General features: G+C 32.2%; 1 protein-coding gene across 3 annotated transcripts in view; it reads left to right on the top strand.

The window, feature by feature from the left end:
• The window catches only part of PHF14 (PHD finger protein 14), a 195722-nt gene that overhangs the window by 121285 nt on the left and 51149 nt on the right, over positions 1-23288 (top strand). For 2 of the 3 annotated variants that reach the window (XM_068972674.1, XM_068972675.1), the window contains exon 17: positions 18050-18167. In XM_068972674.1, the coding sequence (XP_068828775.1) occupies positions 18050-18167 (118 nt within the window). Of the gene's footprint in view, positions 1-9799; positions 9895-18049; positions 18168-23288 lie in introns of those variants that run through there. The other variant, XM_068972676.1, reaches the window with a different exon arrangement.

Consider the following 23288-nt stretch of genomic DNA (forward strand, 5'->3'; position numbering starts at 1 on the left):
CTCTTTCAAAGAACTCCTCTGTATATCTTCAAATTTTATTCCACATATTCTCTCCCTGATAAATTCCTACTTAATTTGTAACACTTGCTTTAATCTTGTTGGTGTTTTCTCTTGTTAATCCTTTCCTTAGCCTGCTCTCTCCTACTAATCAAGCAAAGATAGTCTGTCTACCTAATATGTTTTATTGACTATTTGTTGCAGGCCTATATGCTAATAATGCTTTTTACTTTGTATTAAATCTCTCCTGTATAGAGTCTTACACTTCAGTTCACTTGACCCTCCATCAGACTGTGAATTTAATGGAAGAGTTATACTTTTATCTCAAGTGCCAGAGTAAAACTTGACATACTGTAATCTTTCTGTAATTATTTGGACGGATAGTTTTTAAGAGATTACTTGGTTAGTGTGAGTTAGGCTTAGAACCCAGACTTCTTGACTTCAGTGTTCATTATCAAACTGTTTCTACAGGTTCTGTTATTAACTTCTTATAATAATCCTACTCTTTATAAAGACATTATTATAGTGCACAGTTGTATCTTTACATGCCTTACAAACAGTATTATTAGTTTTAATAAAATGTTTATACTTTTTAACACTTTTATTCTAGTATCTGGACTGTTGATCATTTTAGGTTCATTTTAATTTTGGAGAATATAACTCCATCTGGATTAACTGCACAAGTCTTTTCATTGTTTAAGTACTTACTAGAAATACTAAATCTTTTGCAGTGTTGTGTCACTGTACATCATTGAGTTTCCATATTTCCCTTTTGTAACAGTAGCTACTTAATTTTGTGACATTTTATTGATTTAGTCTGGTCACTTGAATGTAAATGGTACAAAAAGTTTAATTCTTCATACATTTCTTGAGCTTTAATCTTCGCAGTCACATCTTTTTAAATTTGGCACACATTATAGAAGTATTATATCCCATATATAAAATTGCTAACTTTGAAAACTTCTTAGACCTTCTTGTTCTGATGTTTGTTTGGCCATCTTAAAAATCCCTGAAAACAATTTTTGGTAACTATGTGTGATTTATTAATATCAGATAGACATGTTAACAATGGGCAAACTTTTAAGTCTCATTAAACCTCTTTGTTTTTTTTTAACTGGCAAGTAATAACTTACTCTATATAAATAAATATAAGCACATATGTGCATGAAATATACATAACATTGCTTCGTTTACACCTCATTGCTTACCCTGTAGTACTCTTAGAATTAAATTTTGGGAAATTCCCTGGCAGTCCAGTGATTAGGACTTGGTGCTTTCCTGGCTTTGGCCCAGGTTTAATTCTTGGTCAGGAAACTAAAATCCTGCAAGCCATACAGCTTGGCCGAAAAAAAAAAAGTTTGATTTGGAATTAGATTGTTTTCTTCTTGATTTTTTATTTTTATCAAGTACAGTTTTTATATACATTAAATTTATTAGTTAGTAGAACTAGAGTTAGAAACTAGAACACAATAAGTGTTCAAAAGATTCATTTACTGTTAAATTGGATTTTTTCCCTTTAAAACCCTGCACATTCAAGAGACAAAAAAAAATTTCTTGTGATCTTCGTTCCCTTGCATGTATTATGATTATCTGAAAATTAAACTATCAATTCCAGAGTTTATTACTTGTTTCTAAAACAGTGGGATTTCCCAGCAAGAATATTGGAGTGGGTTGCCATTTCCTTCTCCAGGGTCTCTTTGCAACTCAGGGATCAAACCTGCATCTCCTGCTTGTCGGGGATTCTTTACCTAAGACTAAACCACTGGGTTCAGTACCTCCTTTCATTTGCCCAAATTGCTTGTTTTGATATTTAATTTATGTAGGCAATGGCACATTGTTATTTAATCTGAGGTTTTTTTTTATTATACTGTTATTTTAATTCTTTGGTGAATTAAAGTGAAAAATTTAGGAAAAAAAAGAAAAGTGAATACCTCAGTTTCCTCAGCCTTTCTCTCAGATATACTATATCAGTTATATAATTCCTTATGACTTTCCTTTGACCCTTATCTGAATACTCCATGGTTTCTTTAAAAGTTGAATATCAGAACTCCACAAACAGTTTTTAACGAGGTACTTAATGTTTGTCTGTTTTCCTAAAATACTTTGGCAAATTTGAGAAAAGTGAAGGTAATTATTACCTTCTAACTATACAATTAAAAAAGTGATTATGACTTAACTTTAGTATAAAATTGATCATACATTCTGTGCGTGCGCGTGTGCGTGTGTGTGTGTGTGTGTGTGTGTTTCATTTTTTGGTACATAGATAGTACATGAAGCCCATGATCTGAAGTGTCCTAAGTGTGATTTAGCCAGTTGAATACTGTGAGAATTGATAGACTGAACTACATGAAAGTAACTTTAAGTGTGTTCTCTCCAGATAATAGCAACTAGAGGAAGAATTCTGCTTTGAATGAAACTTGTTAGGTCATCTCTGTAGATGCTCAGTAAATCACATGGACACGGACCCCGCTGCACAAGGAAAATAGGCCTAGGAAAGACTAAATCAATGGGATTCAGTCACATCCAAGAGAAACTACATGTCAGTAACTTGCTTTTTAAGTGACTGAAGTCTTCCAGACCCATTTCTTTTGTCAGTTACTCATTTGAGTCAGTTATTAAAGAATTTTAAAAATTGCCTGCTTATATCAAGGACCTTGTTGTGAAGTGGCCTTTAAATGTAGATCACTTAAAAAGGAAAGTTGAGTTTCTTATACTGAATATATTAAGCACTCTGACCAAAAAAATTTTTGATCGTGCTTTTGAAGCTTTTGTTTGTAAAGAAATTATGGAATCTGTTTCCCTCCAGTTCTTTTAATAATGAGTCTTATGTTTAGTCTCATCAAATTTATTTTCTAATCTATTTAATATTAAGGAAATTAAAATCCATTTATTTATTCATCAAATTATCATTTGGAAGATATATAAAGGCATAAGACTTTATATGGGAACAGGGATGTTTATAAAAGGATGAGGGAGAAATTTCCATATAAACGAAGGTGACATTTGAGTTGGATCTTGAAGTATGAGCAGGTTTCAGAAGATTGAGATAGGAGGTACCAGATCCTTGAAGAGAATGAATATGATTAAAGACATAGAGCACATCATGAGAAATGCTGAACTGGATGAAGCACAAGTTGGAATCAAGATTGGTGGGAGAAATATCGATGACCTCAGATATGCAGATGACACCACACTTATAGCAGAAAGCAAAGAAGAACCAAAGAGCCTCTTTATGTAAGTGAAAGAGGAGAGTGAAAAAGTTGGCGTAAAACTCAACGTTCAGAAAACTAAGATCATGGCATCACTCCATGGCAAATAAATGGGGAAACAACAGAAACAATAACAGACTTTATTTTGGGGGGCTCCAAAATCACTGCAGATGGCAACTGCAGCCATGAAATTAAAAGATGCTAACTCCTTGGAAGGAAAGTTATGACCAACCTAGACAGCATATTAAAAAGCAGAGACATTACTTTGCCAACAAAGGTCCGTCTAGTCAAGGCCATGGTTTTTCCAGTAGTCATGTATGGATGTGAGAGTTGGACTACTAAGAAAGCTGAGCACCCAAGAATTGATGCTTTTGAACTGTGGTGTTGGAGAAGACTCTTGAGAGTCCAAGGGGATCCAATCAGTCCATCCTAAAGGAAATCAGTCCTGAATATTCATCGGAAGGACTGATGTTGAAGCTGAAACTCCAGTACTTTGGCCACCTGATACGAAGAACAGATTCATTTGAAAAGACCGTGATGCTGGGAAAGATTGGAGGTGGGAGGAGAAGGGGACAACAGAGGATGAGATGGTTGGATGGCATCACCTACTCGATGGACATGAGTTTGAGTAAACTCCGGGAGTTGGTGATGGACAGGAAGGCCTGGCGTGCTGCAGTCCATGGGTCTCAGAGTCAGATGCAACTGAAGTGAATTGAAAGACATAGAGTGGGATCCTTGGAGCCATTTGTAATGTAGATTGAAGGTAGATTGGGGCCTGGATTCAGGCTAAAGATTTTGAGAGTAGGGTAAAGAAGCTGCCTGCCCATGCAGGAGACATAAGAGACGTGAGTTTGATCCCTGGGTTGGGAAGATCCCCTGGAGAAGGACATGGCAACTCACTCCAGTATTCTTGCCTGGAGAATCCCATGGACAGAGGAGCCTGGTGGGCAGCAGCCCATGGGGTCCAAAAGAGTCAGACACTACTGAGGCGACTAAGCACTTAAGCACACACAATGGGAATTCACTGAAGGTCGGAGATAGCAGGGAGAAGAGTACTTTTATGAGGTTGATATTATGGTGGCCTGTGTGATGAATGACCAGTTTGGGGGCCTCGAACTTAGACTGATGGAAAAATAAATGGAAAGGATTCAGTATTTGGGGGACATAAGTCCACACCAGTGGTTACAGCAGATAATTAGCCAAAAATGAGGAGGCAAGGAAGAAAGGGGTGTATTAAACTAAGCTCTCCATTTCTTTCCTTTCCCATTTTTTTGGCTGGCTTATGATGTCTGCACTGTTCTCTACTAGATTATTCTGTACACTTGAGCTTCTAAATTGTTTCCTCTTTTTTCCTGTCTGTGTTTCTCACTTCCAGTGAGGCCTCCTTGGATTCCACTCTGTTTGCCTTGGCTGTCCACGTTTTTTATTGCTAGTAAAGCTGGTATAACTGCATTCTTTAGCTCTAATATATGTTGATTCCTCCAACTTTCTGGTTTATTCCTTGCCTGATTAAATGACCTAAACCTGAACTCCAGTCACTGAAGGAAGTCCACCAGAATCTTCCCTGTCTGAGCAGGCCACAGGTTCTCCTGCTTCTTCATTTTCTCCTGAACCCAGCTGTTATTTGTTCTCCAAATAGCACCACTCCAAGGTTGTCTTGAACATTTGCTGAATCATTTAGGGTAAAAGGGTCTAAAATTTAAAATTGAATGCTTTATACTACTGTTCTTAAGAGTTACTTAGCCATCCCTAACACTAAGGATATTGCCTTTGTGCCTTAGACCTAGCTTTACAAAAAACAATGATCAGCGGTTAAAGTTAATGTCTTTAGAACTAAACTGATGCTCTATAATACATCATGAAGAGATTAGATTCTAAAGAGGAAATTCAAAAATAAACTGAGTCTTGTGAAGGAAACTATACTTGAAAGTTGTTTTTAAGAATGCTCTTCTGTTAGTAAAAATTGGGAAAGGGATGTTTAATGTTCAAAATATTTGTAATTGGATAATTGAGATAGACCAGCTGCTGCTGAATCTTTCATACTAGAATAGTATTCTGATAAAATTTGGGTTGAAAAGAAAATGTTTATTCAGTATATATTTTTTGCTTTACAACTAAGCTCATTTGATGATTTTATTAGACATGTGAAGTGGCTAACCTGCCTCACACATTTAGTATTCAATGATGACATTCATTGATTTTCAAATCTATATTAAACCATTAAACCTTCAAGTAACTTAGTATGATTTATAAATATTTTTGTTATCTGTGTTTGAATTTTTAAATTTTCTTTCTAAAATAAATGCATTATAGACAAGTAAATTGTAAAAAAAAAAAAAAACAAAAAACAGAAGCCTGAACATGCTAACCATTAATTACATAGTGAAGTGTGGTGTTTCTGGAGTATGCAATTTTAGAGTAGTAAACATTATAATTTTTATCATATATAGCAGTGAAATATTTCTCATTTCATGCATTTATTTTTCAGTAAAATTTATTTTTTGTAATTTTATACTCATTATTTACTGCAATGTGTTAATATTGTTAACTTATACATCAAAGGGGTTATTCAGTTATTTAGAAAGACTGGTATTACACCCACAGCTCTGCTACTGGCTAGATGAATGACCTTGAATTATGTTACCATTATAGTCATTTTCTCATCTATAAAATGAAGGTCTCAACCTCATTTTTTTCTCAGATTTTGTAACTCATAGTAATTTCAAAACAAATCCTATACAGTTCTGAAAAGGATCTCACTGTCAATTTGGCACTTGAGTCATCTGCTCAGTATCACTACTTAAGTAACAGGCAAAGAGCCTCTGCCAGGATAGAAGTATATAAGTCACCCATTCCCTCTAGAGGCTGCTCTGATCACTGGCAGTTTCCTTTTCCAAGTCAGCTAAGGTATCTCTTCTTGACAATTTCAATCATTAGAATCATATAAAACAAACATTATCTAACTTCTAGTGTTAGAAACCAACTATATTGTGTTCTGATTTTTCTTTTTCTTTTTTTTAATCAAACATCCCGTTTCATCTGTTCTCTTGTAACAAGGTTTTGATTTGTGCTGTTTGTATAGATTTGTATAGTTTTGGACATATGGAATAGACATAGTAATTGGAATTAGAATTTGTAGATAGGATATGAATGTTGGAGCTGATGGATTTTGAAGTATAGATAATAATACATAAGAAAATGATATTTTAACATTTTATTAATAATTAAACCCCAAAGTCTTTATGAACTAGAGATTAAAATAATGCTAGTGTTAAAATAATGCTTACTATATCCCAGATCCTCTTCTCTGCTCTCTGAATGTATTATCTCATTCAATTTTTAACAGCAATCATATGAGGTGTGGACGTCTCCATTTTGGAGATTAGATAACTGAGGTACAGAGACATTAAGCACTATGAAGTACAAATTGTCCCAAAGATATATTGAAACTGTGTTATATAAATTATTATTAGAAAATAGTTTCTTCCTTTCCAATACACATACTACTATAGTGTTTGATAAGTCTGATATTCACATCAGTTGCTCAGTATCTAGTTTTATATTAGTTTATAGAGTTTATTAAGGGCCAGTGTGCTAGTGTTTTCCATAGTTTATCTCATGTAATCCTCAAGGCAACTCCATTAGACAGATATTCATTTTACCCCTAGGTCATGACTGAGGAAACTGAGAAGTTTTAACAGACCACACAATAGGTAGAACAGGAAGAAGCAGAATTAGTTTTGAGTTTAGTCAGCGTTGAATGTGTTGCGAATGCTCTAATCATTAGGCATACTGCTGACCAGACAAAAGCTTCTTTAGCGTATTTGCCTTCATTGGGGCAAAAGTAGATGTTTCTTCTTGGTCAGCAATTCCAACTATACAAGAAGCTTGCCTCAGGGAAGCCCTTTGAAAATATATAATTCCCTTTGTTTCTACATTAATTTGTAAGTAAACTTATTAGAAGCACATGGAATAAATACAAAGTCAAGGCTTGACCTCTGATATAAAAGACCACATAGTAGTCTTCTGTCCTAGGAAGGTAGCACACAGGATAAGTCATATTGCTTATTCTGGAAATTAAGTGAAATTTTAGAATGGAAGAATATTAGTGATAGCTTTTTAGTGTTTTCAAAGTTAAATCTAGATTTAATTAGAATTTAAAGCAGATTTCTATGATATCTAGTGTTTCTATTTTCAAATTCCTGTCAATGTTAAGTACAAATATACTTTGGGTTGTCTGCTAGTCTCCATTGTATTTGCATATAAGTTCAAGTTAAATGCACTTCTGTGATAAATGATGTGGTCGCTTCCTCTTGCATTATGCTTATCTAGTAGTGCTTAACCTGCTGACAAAGCATTTCTCAGAATATCAGGTTTAGAATGTGCTTAAAGCTCATCACTTGCAGACTGAAATGCTGAGAAAAGTTAGCACATGTGACTATTCAACAAGGGAATTCAGCTCTTCCTGTTTCCTTGTTATTCAGTGAGTGACTTCTGTTCATTCTGTTTACTTCTCATATGTTGATAAGTACATTTCTCTGAAAACTATGTTTCATGTTATATTCTTTTTTTCTTGTACAATTTTGTTTTTCCTTGCTTTGGAGGTTATTCAGTTTGACATGGTAGTTCTTCAGTAGCGCTTTGTCTGTGATTGTGCCACTTTTCACTTTCTTTTTCTCAGTAGAACTTAGAAGCATTAAACACATCTCTCTAATAAATATTGAAATGAAATTTTTCTGTGATGTGTGACTAGTTGGCAATTTCACCTCATATACACAGATGTAAATATCTGAAGAGAATGATAAAATTTTGTTTACCACAATCAAAAAAGTTACCTCAAATTGCTAGGCATCTAAAATTACTCAGAAAATTTATTGATAGGGAAGTAAATACAAGAAACAATGAAAGGTTTGAAAATAAACACAAATGAATGACTTTTGAAATTTGGCCAAAATTAGTGTATTTATAATCAATGACCAGGTCTTTACAATGACATGTATTCTGTCACTTGTTGCACAGATCTACTCAAATAGCTAGTTGGGGATATACTTTTCATAATTGTAACAAAGCATTTCCAATATAGTCTTTTATAAAAGAGGCAGTGGAAGCCCAGGGAGTAAGAATCATCTGAAAATTTCCTCCCTGAGACGCTCTACTTGAGTAGAACCAATCCTGTACTGTACTGATTATGTGTACTTGTTTTTAGCATAGTTGCATGCTTTCTCAAACATTATTGCTATATTTGATGAGAAAATACCAATACAGTATTGTAAATTAAAATAAAGGAAAAAAAATATTTTTAAAACATTTATTGATTGAACTACATATTTGCTTGTATAAATGCAAGCCCCTCATCATTTTTATGCTTTCTTTTTTTGGTTAGTAAGGTTTATTTTGACAACTAAAAGTAATAAGAGTAATACAAGAGGCTACTCAGTGTTTCTAATGATAGAATAGTTCCAGTTTAACTAGTAAAAACCTTTGCAAGATCATGGCATTTAGATTCAGGGCATCTGTCTCTTTGGACCAGATCATATGTTATTTGAATCTACCATGGTTATTTTTAGTGTGTTTCATAAGACATAGTGCAGATCTGCTGTGATCTTTAAATGTTAATGTTCTTTTCTTATCACTTTACTGTGTAGATACCCTTCATGAGACCCAACTCTGCCACAGCTCATCCTCGGAGGCAATCCTGGAAACCTCTTTTATAAGTGTGATTTTTAAAATCTGGATTACCCTCTCAATAGAGTACATAAAGTAAAGGAGAACAGCTATCTTGTCCTTCCCATAAGCTTATCACTGCAAAAAGTTGCCTTTGCTTGTCAGGTTTGAATAGAATGTAATTGATTGATTTGTTACTTGGACTGACAAGGCAATTACTTTGCCTCTATGGATTTTTTTTTTTCTCTTTTTTTTCCCTCCAACTTTTTTTTAAAATCAGAAACATTTGATATGTACATTGTTGAAAACTACTAGATAATGTCTTGTCAGAATTGTCCATTAAGTAATGTCTTCCCCTCTTGCTTTTTTGGCAAATGATATACAGTGTTTGGACTTAACTAAAGAGTGTGGAAGCCTGTGGGACTTACATGCAATGTGCTAATCATTGTTGTTGAACAAATCTAGTATCAAATAAGAAAGACAATGCATTCCACTAGTCTGCTGTTCTGTTTCATCCAGCTAATACATATATTCATATATGAAATGCTACATTGGGAAACAACTGTAGACTATATTAAATGTTACTTTTATTTATAATAATTCAGCAAAAATGAAAACTTGTGAAAGAATATGCCATTCTAGTTTTGACTCATTAGTTCTAGTGTGAAAGCACTAGTATTATTAGCATGCAGTTTTTACAACTTCAGATTTTAAATAAATAAGATATATCCGTGTTGATCTCTAGATATTTTTAGTAACCAAACTTACTGAGTCTTCACTGACTTAATACAAACTTTCTCTGTTCGGTTTAATTTTACTTTTCTCAAACGTAAATATGAGGTTACAAAATAAGGAGAGAGATACAAAGCTTACTGACTAAACAACCTGCCAAATGAAAGATCTTCATCAACATCTGTATCTTTCCAAAGGTTTGCAGAATTCAAATTTGATCTTCAAGCTTTAATGATCCAGTTTTAAGTCAACGACAGAAATATATTGAATATTTCATCACTTCATCTTGAACTGATTTAGAAGAGACTCTTTGCTGAAATTGAAATGCATATTTACATGTAAATTGTCAACACGTCTCTTGGAATTACCTGATTTATAGATGTGGTTTGGGACATCTTTTCAGGTATAATGGCAATTGAAAATAGTTTAAACATTAGGAATAGAGTAGGAAATGTTATAGATAATTAAAAGCAAGTGTCAGTATAAAGTTGCTATATGCTAGTAATCTATAGTTATACTAAGGAACCATAATTATTGGATATGTAATAAAAGTAGAATGTATATAAAATATGTATAAACTGAGATCAACTTATTGAAAGACCTTGTAACATTGGAGGAAAAATATTAATAACCTGTAGCAAAACCAGTAGGCTTTTTTTTTCCCTTAGGAGAAGGACTCACTATTTATTGCTATATAATCTTAAGAAAAAGTTGGTAATGATTACTGTTGCTGAATTTTAGCTGATTTTAAGAAAAATGGCAGATTTCCATTTCCTTAAAAAAGGAATTGCTAATGCATTGGGACCTGATCCTCCTTTGATATATGATGAGAAATTACTAATGGTCATTTTATTTTAGACTTTTAATTTTGAAAAAATAATTAATAAGTCTTATGCTTTTGATGTCACTGTCTATCAAAATCCTTTCCACCTTTTTCTGTTTGTAATAACATATTGTCTTCATTCTCTGTCTTACTTTATACTTCTGTGGTAGATATCCTGTTCCATATTTGGTGCTAGCTCTAAGAATCTTGGTCACAGATCACAAATATAAATATAAAAATGTAAAACACAGAATTCATAAGATCATTTTTCCTATAAACCTGTATTTGGAGTAGAACTTTTGAATAGAATAGGATAAAACACTTTCTCCTAATAATCTCCTAGAGACTCTTATATTTCCAGGGAACAGAATTAACCCTTTTCTGAAATTGGTCCAGTTGTTATTCAAAGGAGATATTAGTGTGTACTTAAGGAAATATACACTAAACTGTTCATATTTTACAGACATTTATAAGAGAAAACAGCCAAACAAGTGAATGATGGTTCATTGTCTCATAATAGGGAAAGGAAAAAAATACTGAAATATCAAGGGGTAAAATAAATAACTCTGAGATACAAGAAGAATGACATGACAGTATATAGCAGTGGTTCTGAAACTTTGTAGGACATCAGAATCACAGGGAGAGTTTGTTTAAAAGCAGATTGCTCACATACCACCCGTCTTCTTTTAGTCCTCTGCATTTTACTCCCTCCTCCTTCTCCATGCAGTTCCTGATTAAGTGGCTCTGAGATGAGGCCAGAATATTTGCTTTTCTAACAAGTTCCCAAGTGATGATGCTGCTGCTGGCCAGGGACATCCTTTGACAACCATTTGTATATAGTAGTTTTTAAAAGAATCATGGTGTTGTGCTTGACATCGATTGATTGTATGTGGCTTTAATCTCATTAAAGGGCCCTTAAATTTTCAAAAATATTTATTTCTAGGTAAAAGAGATTCTGGTAATTCTATTTACAACACATGCAGTATAACTTCTTTATTATACATAAGTTCAATTAAATAGGTGTTTATTTTATACCTGTTATGGAGATCACAGTATTTTAGGCCCAGAAATGAATCAAGGCACATAGCCTTTCTCCATAGTAACTTTGTTAAAATTTGAAATTAGGATTATGTTTAACATGAAAGCGGAAATTAGCCTTAACCTTTATCCATTTTAAGTTTGTAAATGAAATTTTTTTATCATTTATATATCATTGTTATTCATGTGTTTGAGTGTTTATCTGATTTTGCATTTTTAATAGTAAAAATAGATTGATTACTAATAAATAATAAGAATATTCACACTCATTATCCTGTTTCCCTGTTTTTACATCATACGCTTAAAGAGATCACTATTTTTAAACGCTTAATATTCTTTATTTGACAAAACTTGCCACTGCTTCACTTGTTTCCCAGTATGGGAATATTTTATTAATATTTCACCAAAATCTTTTCAAGGAATTCAGAAGGACTCTGCAGCAGAATGATATATTGACATCATTAATTTTTCTTTAAATTTTCTGGAATCATTTCAACAATTAAAACTTGTTTAAGAGACTCAGCTTTAGAGTTGCATGATATATGAAGGCAGAAATTTTTTCCTACTTGTCTGAGTCAGCACTTTGTCAGTTTACGTAACACTAAGGATTGTGATTAAAAATATTTCTGATCTGGACATGCTTTGCAAATGCTTCTTTTTTTTTAATTTAATAAAAATGTAGGCCTCTTTGTCCCAGTACTCAATCTTAAGATTTTCTGTAGGCCTGCTGATAAGATTCACTGCTGTTCAGGTACATAAGATATAATGAAGTTGGATGCTCATGCTGGGCTTTGTAAATAAAATGAGATTGACCCCCAGCCATTATGTCATTTATCTAATATATGTTGTAAAATCAAGATCTACACTATTGATTAGAGAATAATTAGTTAATTATGAGCAGGGAAATACAAAGTTATGTGGGACTTGAGCACAGCAGGTTTTACTGCTGAAAGATTTCCAAGGGCATGAGCAGATGGAGATCAGTTTATTACAGAACGAAGCAGACGTGTTTCAGGTATGAAAATGTCTCATCGTTCTCTCGTGCTGTGAAGAGGAACTTGACCTTATTGTGCATTTTCATATGAATTTTTTTGTTTCATGTTTTATTTTTTTCCTTTCACTTTTAATCTTATAACTTGGCTGATGCAGATGTAGCAAGCTGAATTAACCTCATTATTTAAGTGAAATTAAAAATGAATTTGGATTTCAATAATTATCCAAATGTTTTTTCCAATTAATATACTTAAATGTGTAAAGGATATTTTTGTGTTTCCTACCAGTCATTCATTCATTATTGCATGTGATGGAAGTCTGTAGTGGCATTAATAAAAATATGTTCAAGAACTCCATATTAGTCATTATATGTGAAATATGTTATAATAGATGTTTTCTAATTATTTAGAAAATGCTCATATAGGTTATTTGCACTAAAAGTATTGTAAAAAGGAATAAAGTTTGCCTTTATTGATATTAAGTGTTATTCTAATATTGGTAGAATGCAGAATTTCATGCAAACTTGTATTATTTTAGAGGTGATTTAACTCATGGGACCCAAACCTGCATTTTCTCCATCTGCTAAAATGAATAATTGAAATAATTGGCTACCATTCAATAAAAGAGTCTATTACTACTGGTTAATAATACCTTTGTGTAGGTGTTCTAACTGCTAGTAAGATTTTATGTAAGTAATCTTATATTCAAATACAATTCTTTTGATTATTCTTATATAGAATTTTTACATAGAAGTGATGAAAAAGGAAGAAAATCCAACCCACAGTTCTCTTGATACTTAATTGTGTGTGTTTCTTTTTATAAGTGAACCAATGTAATAGTGTACATTGTCAGAGTCAGTTTTGTTTTACTCCGTATAGACTTGAAAGGGATCTAAATCAAATGTTCATTGACATAAAAAATAGCTATGATTATGGATCATCCTAGTTATAATACATGTACATCACTTTTCAAGTCCCATGTTGTGGATTTCTGTTCTTCCTGAAATTTAGCTGATCATCTAGCTATAAATTGTGTGTATATATATATATATATATATATATATATATATATATATATATATATATATATGAGGTACACTTAACTTATTTTGGTTAAAAAGTAGTTACTTAGTGTACTTTCCCAATAAAATTATCAATTGGAAATTAAGGGAGTTTAAGAAACCCTTTGCAACACTAGCCTGTCTCTTAGGTGTAGATGGAAATGTTTCTTTTTACTTATATGCATATTTTCAGTAATCAGACAAACACATGACTGATTGCTTCTATGGATCACAGGACATATGAACATAAATCATTTTCTTCCTCTTCTTTGTCTAGGGTGCTATACTTAACCGTATGCTAAGTAAGTATTTTAAATACGTATAGAACTATGTTTATTTGGTCACTGTATTTTGTTAGATGAATGTGTAAAAGACTATATACATATAGCTGCTTTATTGTTTAAATCTGTATCCATTATGAATCTGATGGGTAGGAAGTTGTATTTAGTAAGAATCTAAGTAATCAGTCAGGTTTCCTTTTATTATAAATGGGATTTATTTTATCTCATTTAAAATTGTAATTTTAGAATGTCCTATAATATGTTAATGTGTACAAGTTTATTAGATGTTTCAAGGATATTCTTTAGGCATCCAGTTTGCATTTTATTAAAAAAAAAACATTGTGTTTCTTTATACGTTAGTTTTATATTATCTTTTGCTATTTTAAGACATTGTCTTCGCATTTAATATATGTGCCATTGGTATACTAGTCTGTTTTTTTAACATAGACACATTTGTGTTATTTAATAAAGTATATTGTGTTATATCAGTATGCTTTTGTGGGTTAATGACTGCTTTTTTCATAGTATTTATTATTGTGATAAATATGTTCCATATTATGTGTTACAGTTATGTATTTCCAAGTATATGTCAGAATTAGATGTAGCAGTCATAGTAATTGAGGATCAGTAATTATTTCAACTTTATTTCAGTTTTTTGGTAGCGGAATGATTGCAGATCCTTATGAGTCGCTGATTTTTGAGTTTTTAAAATGATCTAAATTTGTAACCTAAGCCATAATTTGTTGGCTGACAAAATTTGCCAAAGTTAACAAAGTGGTATGTGTGCGCGTGAAATAAGTAATTCACCATTTTTACCATCTAAATTGTTCTTTGATTTCTAGGATTCTTAGTGGTATCTCTTACATTTGTTTATGGTGAAGTAATTCTTGCAAATTCTACTGCAGCACATGAAGCTATAGATTTTTTCAATTAAATAGTTTAGTATAGAACAAATATATTTTTTTTCTGCATGGAAATAATTTTAGTCATTTTAGAAAGCACTTATACTTATTAATTAATAGTTATGATTTCAAGATTGGGTTATTTCTTTTTCTGTTTGCCTCTCCTGAATTTTGGGATTTCCTAAGTGTATTAACTGCTTCTTTTTGCTATTAATACTTAGTCTTGGAATTGCAGTTTTTACTTACTAGTGAGTGAGCTATAACTTCAGAGAATTCCCATATCACCCCCTGATTCTAACAAGTAAGTTCCTCCTTTCCTCTTGAACCCAACACTAATACATTTGTTCTGTATGTAGACTAAGCCATTCTAAAAAGTATAATTAATGAAGGAGTCAGTAAGGATTGGGTCATTTCCAAACAGCATCTACTCAATATCATCTTCTAACAAATCTACCATATAAAATCCTTTCCTTTTGCATTTTTTATTGAGCTGAAAGATAGCTTGAGTTTACAATTAATTGAAATCAGCTGCAAATCTGAACTACTTCAGTGTCACAAACTTGTTCTTAATTTATTAGATTGAAAGAAAGAAACTGAAAGTGAAGTTGCTCAGTCATGTCTGACTCTTTGTGACCGCATAGACTGTAGCCTACCAGGCTCCTCAGTCCATGGAATTTTCCAGGCAGGAGTTCTGGGGTGGGTTGCCATTTCCTTCTCCCAGGGATCTTCCTGACTCAGGGATCAAGCCCGTGTCTCCCACATTGCAGGTGGACGCTTTACCATCTGAGCCACTCGGGAAACAATTATTAGATTGAAATATCTGTGTATATACGCATCTTTATATTCGTACACCATGAAGGTGTACATGAAGGTAAAAGGTAATAAATTATGATTTACCTCTGTATTCATATAGTATTTGATTCTAGTTGTACACTAGAAATCATAATTTGCAAGTTTACTATGGCATGGACTTGTAAAGATATAGTAGTTAGGTTGTAATTTAATATGAACTAGGAAAACATTAATACTATAACTCTTCACTATCAAAAGCCTAGATTATTGGCAATCTAAACTTGCTTTAAAAACCCTAAATTAAGCAAAAAAGACTATAGTTAACCAAAATTGAGCCCATGTACTTAGCAGCTCTCATTTCCATGCTCTTTTAACTATCAATTTACACAGATTTGAGTGATCTGTTTTCTGAATCCACAATGAATTATTGTTGGGGAGATGCTACTTAAACAAATAACACTGCCAATATCAGAAAAGTAGTGACTGATATTTTTCAAGCAAGTGAGGACCTAAAATAGTTGAATACAACAATTCAGACAGTATGGCAGACTGATGATACTCATTTCCAGACACAAAAGTCTGGCACAACTGTTAGACATGTAGCAGTATCTGTTACTCGTGTTTGTGACCCAGGGATGACAAAGATAGAGTAAACCATATCTAACAGATTTTTCTTGATGAAGCAAAGAATGTGATTCTTAAATTTTGCATTGAAGATGACTGAAATAAATAGTTTCCGTGCTTGAAGGAGTACACTCTTAGCCATCTAGAAATCTCTAGCTTCTCATAACTCAGAAATGCTTATACTCTGAAGGGTCCTGTATGTGTTTAATGTAACTGGAACCTTAACTACTGAAAGGTAAATAAGTTCAATTGAGAAGAACATAAAATTGTACAGGCTTGCCATTTAGTTTTATGTAATGTTTGATGTTAGCTATTTATTATCTATTACATTTTCTTAATAATAGAAAAATAGGTACTTAAACATTTTAACTACTTTTAGATATATTTTGGATAGTTACGTAATTCTGGCACAACAAATAGAGTACCATTTATTATTCCATTTGATTTGATTTTTTGTATAGCTAAAATTATTATAATAAACATTTTTATTCAAGTCCATCTCTTGAGTCTAAGCAAAGGTTTTTGAAAAAATACTGCAGTTTGTTAGGTTTATAAGAAGAAAGTTGTAGAGGAATGCATACATAAACTTAGGACATAGTATTTTGTTTTAGACTTCTTTATACCTGAATAGCTTAGCTAATTTGCTAAATTTTTTGAAACTCTTGATTCCTGAAATGGGAGATTGGGTTTTATAGAATGATATGAAATTTTTACTATAAATGTAAATTTACAGTTCCCTTTATTGTGAAAATAAATTGCTTTTCTTTGCATGTTGTTTATCATAGTAACTCCTTCCCCTTTTTTTCTAACAAAAGTTATTGAATAGTTATTTTGTACTCTATTTAAGTAGCATATTACTTAAATATGTTGTCTATGAAATATCCTCTTTGCTTTCCTAGTTATAAATTCCTCAACTTTTTATGTTTTAAATCAGTAAGGGTAACTTATACATTGAGAATGTGACAGATTGGTTTGGAGAAAGTATTATTTTTTTAACTTAAAAAAAGGAACACAAACTGAGGAATATAATCCTTTCTATAAAATATATACAACTTTGTTATTTGTTGTTAAATTTTCATCTTGTTATTCCAACTGATGCAAAATTCATTTTGAAAAACACTGAAATAATACAGATCTTTCTTCATTGTCAGCAGGATGAGATTGTCTGAAACGAAGAATAGGTATGGTAGTTTTCTTAGATTTTGTACCTCATAGGTGGCAAAGACACTATCAAAACATTTGTTAATAAGCTTTAAAATGTACTTAAGAGATACTTTTGCAACCCAAATGCACTGAAAGTGGCAGGTAAATTTTTGAGAAAATTTGTATTTTAGAAAATAACATGAAATTCTGAGTATGGTTTTTATTTGCTATAGATTATGTTAGCATGTTGCAAACATTAGAAATTGTTTTTAGAATCTACCTTAACTTGGAGAGTGATGAGATACACAAATCATATAGAATTAAGCTTAGTGTGGCCTAGTAGAATTCATTAGATTTAAAGTTTTTTCAAAACAATCATAATGTATTAGATTGAATTCAGTCTTTAATTATATGTATCTTATTAAATATTTTAAAACTAATAGGCAAGTGATTATTATTAAAGTTCAAAATTGAAAATGTTAATATTAGTTTTGAAAACATGGCTATACACATAAATTTATTCCTATGGTCTTAACATTTCTACCTTCAATGTGTTCTAAATGATATTTGTTTTGTTTGTTAATTTTGTTTTGGTATTTTATTTTTCCTAAAACATTAATTTCAGGTTTAGATTGTCTTTTTCATAAACATTAATTCAATAATCTTGTCAGCTAAGGATAGAATTAACAGTGTTACAGTTGAAATATATAGTAGTTTACTGGTTTTTTGTTTTCTGAAAAAGGTGTTTTTTAATATTATTTAGATACACCATAAATCTGTTTACCCTGCAGGTGTGATGAATGCAGACTGTGCTACCATTTTGGTTGTTTGGATCCTCCTTTGAAAAAATCTCCTAAACAAACAGGCTATGGATGGATATGTCAGGAGTGTGATTCTTCATCTTCTAAGGTAAGGGGGGAAAACCTATAAGAAAAAGTCTTGTTTCTGTTTATTTTAATAGCTTTTCTGCATCTTACCATCAGCTTCCTCAGTTTAAAAATAATTGGTATATGAAGGACCAACATTTTAATCTGATGCACTTTAAGAAAATACTGCTTTGGTGATTTTATTGCCCTTAAAGAGTAAAGAACTCTACTGAAGTATATAAATTTTCTCTATGAAATATTTTAGCTGTGCTGTGTAGCATGTTAAATAGTTATCTAGTAACCAAAACTTGTCATCGTCTGCTATTTACCACCCCTAGGGAATAACCAATAAAACCCAATTTAATTTTATGGATGACCCATCTTAATATATAATCAATATATTATGAATTTTTATAATGTGTGTTCTTTGAGAAAACTAGTTTTTATATATTAAAATTTTCTATGATAATTATTTTAGATAAGTAGAAAGGATGAAATACCTAATAAATTTGTTTCATAGTTTATCTCTGAAAATAAACTATTGAAATTATATCTTTTGAATATCAGTATTATAACCTTAGACTTCTCTGGTAGCTCAAATCTTTAATTGTGGTGATCAGCGTTTTAAGATAACTATGTGTTTTATTTAAAATGTGTGAGTGAATAGCTGGACTCCTGATGCTTTGACTCACTTGACAGATACATTGAATATATTTGAACTAAGACAATACAATTAGGTTAAACAAATTATTCTTCTTTTAAATAGACAGCAAAAGCTGACTGTCTATTGTAATATGAACTTAAAGCCATCTTTCCTAAATGCCACTTCAGTGCATTTGTTTTTCTTAGGGTGAATTAAAATTGACACTGAATTACTGTCCGATTATGGAATCAAAAATACTCATTTTGTCAGTTAAAATGATTTGCTCAAGCTTACCACAGATACCATCTGTAAAAGCTTTTGTATTAAAAATTACAGAAAAGCATTTGACTATAGGGAAAAAAACTCTTTATTGTTTTCTCAAACAATGAAATTTATTAAAATTTTATATATTTTATATAATGATTAATAAAATAGAATATTATGCATTTTATTTAATAATCAAGCTTTTTTACTCAAGATTTTAAACTATATGATATCAAGAATAATTTTCCAGCTATTAAGACCCATATTTAAGATGGAGCATATTTAATATCAAAATATTTTATTACATAATTTAAAAATGCCTTCTAGAAATTATATTTAAATGAAAAAATAATAGTGTACTATAGATTTTAAATAATCATCTTATGGGACTGGGACTCTTTGTGATGTAATTTTTCTAAGTGTGTTTTTTGTTTGGGATTTTCTTCTACCCTCAAAAAGCAATTAGGAAAGCAATTTTTGAAAAAACATGTATTGCATTTTATGAATAAATCTTTTTCTATACATTCTTTTAAAAATGTTTTATACTGTCCTAATTATGTAGCATTGTATTAAATCCAGAGTGCCTTTGTTAAGTTATGTAGTAACTTCATTAATGAACATTGAAAATGCAAGGGGATGTATTTCACATATGTTAGGAATATATAAAACGAATATTTTGTAAATGCAGTAGGCGCATGCCAGTAGCCATTGAGTTGTTCCCATATTTTGTTTTTCCCTCTGTTTGAGAGAATAAGGTCTTTGAACTCTGAATGGAAATCTATTAGTAAGATACATTGTTAGAAAAGTTGCATTGTACTTGCTGTACTCTGACCTGTGATTGAATGAATACCAGATGTAAACAGCCAGCATTTTCAAACTTTCATCTAAATATGGTATCTCACTGCTCAGTGTCACAGCAGTTTACTGTAAGAATTACAGCAGTGAAATGGATTTATATTTTTATCATATCAAGATGAATATTATATACTTTTTTCCTATGAAAAATTAAGCAATATAATAGTTAAGCTGAAAGTTGTGTTAACGTTAGTTGCTCAGTCGTGTCCAATTCTATTGGAATCTCATGGACTTTAGCCTCTGTCCATGGAATTCTCCTACCAAGAATACTGGAGTGGGTTGCCATACCCTTCTCCAGGGGATCTACCCAACCCAGGGATGGAACCAGAATCTCTCAGGTCTTCTGCACTGGCAGGAGGGTTCTTTACCACTAGTACCTCCAGGGAAGCTTAATTCATTCCTTTGGATACTTGTGTTAAATCACCTCTGTTTTGCTCACTTTGAAAACTTTCATTCCTGACCAGCAGGTAGTAAATTTCTGTTTACATTTTCTCTTGTAAGGTGTTGACTATTGGGTTCCAAGAAGAAAACATTGATAATGTCAGGTTTACAATTCAGTAAATTGCTGCAGAAACGCTCAAATTAAGAAAGCAGTATATTAACATCTGTCAAGAAATTAGTATCATTTGGGAGCCTAAAAGAAATCCAGAATAAAAGTTAATACGTTTTGCTTGTCCTTTATTATCCTCTGTTGGCTTTGGTGGAATGATATTTTTTAGGTAATACTAGGTATATTTGCCATGTTCATATATTATAATGATATTAAAAGCTAAGGTAGAAATAGTTATTGCCAGGAGAAAGGAATCAGTTGCAATAAATTTAGGTGGAGGCAAGTGAATATAAAATTGTTAATAGCCATAAATACATATATATGATAGTCAGAATTATTAATCCAAGAAGTCTTAACTTTATTATAAACATTTGACTCCAGTGTAATAAATTATTGTATAAGGTATGGGTGTGTAGTTGAAAATGTGCTTGAAAATGCATTGTGCTTTAAACATTATTTAACTGTTAAAACATTATCTCTAAATTTTGCATACTAGTGGAAGCTCTAAAATACTGCCATTCATACTCTGAGCAGCGTAATGTATTTATATATGACTTTGTCTTTGAATTGATGGGTTTTCTTTTTCCATAAGCTTTGTGAGAGCAAAAATCTTCTGTCACTAATCCTGCCTATTGCTTTTAATTTCACTTTCACAGAAATGAAATTTTGTAAACACAAAAGTCTAACAAGATTCAACATATCTCAACCCATGATATAAAGTTCTAGCTCATGAAAGATAAAATATACCTAAGTATATTAAATTAATAATAATATATAATTAATGATATTGATTTAATAACAATTTACCTAACAGAATGACTTTTTAACTGAGATATAATTGACTTACATTATGTTTGTTTCAGATAAACAACATAATGATTCAATATTTGTATATAAAATTACTTTTATTCTATCCAAACCCACAAAGTATAAGACTGTCTCTGCCTTATCAATCCTTCATATCTAGGTTACTGTTGCTGCTAAGTGGCTTCAGTCGTGTCCGACTCTTTGCGACCCCATGGACTATAACCTGCCAGGCTCCTCTGTCCATGGGATTCTCCAGGCAAGAATACTGAGTAGCGTGCGATTTCCTTCTCCAAGGGATCTTCCCGACCCAGGGATCAAACCCGGGTTTCCCTCATTGCAGGCAGATTCCTTACTGTCTGTGCCACCAGGGAAGCCCATAGGTAATCACTAGGTTTCATGAAAAATGACCAGCTACATGAGCTCAGATATAAATGTTACATGTAACACACGTAGAGAGACAAATCTATACACATACATACAAACACATGCACAAAACATTTTCTTCTACAGACTATGCTTCAAAGATACTTAACTAAGGCAGTAGCTATCCAAGACAGTGTGACGTGTTTGTATTCAGTGGGGCTAGTTCATTCCTACCGATCACCAGCATTAGGTTTTTCCCCTTGTGCTTTGCTATGTTGTGAAAATACTGTTGCCATTGAATGCTGTATGCCTGGAAAATCAATGCATTTTGTTCTTACTCCTCTACCTCACCCATCTTTCATTTTTTCTTCCATCCTTACTTTCATGCATTCTCCCTAGCCAAATACCTGGATTCATCTTCAGGTTTTCTTCATCCTGTCCCAAATAGACAGTCAGTCACTTGCTTGTACAAGGACTAGCTTGTACATTTGCTAGTCACAGAATCTTGTATAGGTGTTTCCTTAAATATATCGCCAGTTTTTCTTTGCTCCTTTTCTCTACTGTTATTGCTTTTATTCTTAAATTTGTTGCTGTGGTATTCACATGGATTGATTTGCAGATATTGAAAAATCCTTGCATCCTCGGGATAAATCCTACTTGATCATGGTATATGGTGTATGATCCTTTTAATGTATTGTTGCATTTGGTTTGCTAGTATTTTGTTGAGGAGTTTTGCATCTATGTTCGTCAGTGATATTGGTCTGTAATTTTATTTTTTTGTGATATCTCTGTCCAATTTTGGTATCAGGGTAATGATGGCCTCCTAGAATGAGTTTGGGAGTGTTCCTTCCTCTGCAATTTTCTGAAAGAGTTTCAGAAGGATAGGGTTAATTCTTCTTGAAATGTTTGATAGAATTCATCCATGAAGCCATCGGGTCTATGACTTTGTCTGTTGGGAGTTTTTTAATGGCAATTTCAATATCAGTATTTATGATGGGCCTGTTCATATTTTTGTTTTCTATTTCTTCCTGGTTTAGTCTTAGGAGATTGTACCTTTATGAGAATTTGTCCATTTCTGCTAGGTTGTCCATTTTATTAGCATATAGTTGCTTACAGGTGTCCATTGTAACTTCTTTTTCATTTCTAATTGTATTTATTTGAGCCCTCTCCCTCTTATTCCACGTTAATATAGGGCACAATTCACTAGTCTCTCTTTTTTAGGGTATACTTGATATAGATCTCAACAACTGCTTTGTACTAAAACACCCCAAATGAGGATATTTTGATATGGTTAAATGAACATGAATAATATTCTTTTGAAAGAATATTTATAGAAGTGATATATATTCACAAGTGCCACTGAGGATTTAAATACACATCATATATTTTACAGTGACTGTGCCAGTTATGATTCTAGCTTTTCATCCCTGTTCATGCTGTGTTTTCTGAAAAGCCAAAGAGTATACATGACAGATCATTACCTGAACACTACAAAATGAGCTGTCTTAGCTTGAGACTTCCATTTGCTTCACTCTTCTTTCATCTTTCTGGTACTCTTTTTAGTGGTAATAAGTTGAATTCATATGCATGAAAATCTCATCTAAATCCATATGGAAGATTTTCTGGAACTACAAATTCATCACACACTAGCTCAGGCAAGTGCAGTACTTTTTGATAATCAT

This window comes from Capricornis sumatraensis, chromosome 5 (assembly GCF_032405125.1).
Source record: "Capricornis sumatraensis isolate serow.1 chromosome 5, serow.2, whole genome shotgun sequence".
In the NCBI taxonomy this organism is placed as follows: domain Eukaryota; kingdom Metazoa; phylum Chordata; class Mammalia; order Artiodactyla; family Bovidae; genus Capricornis; species Capricornis sumatraensis.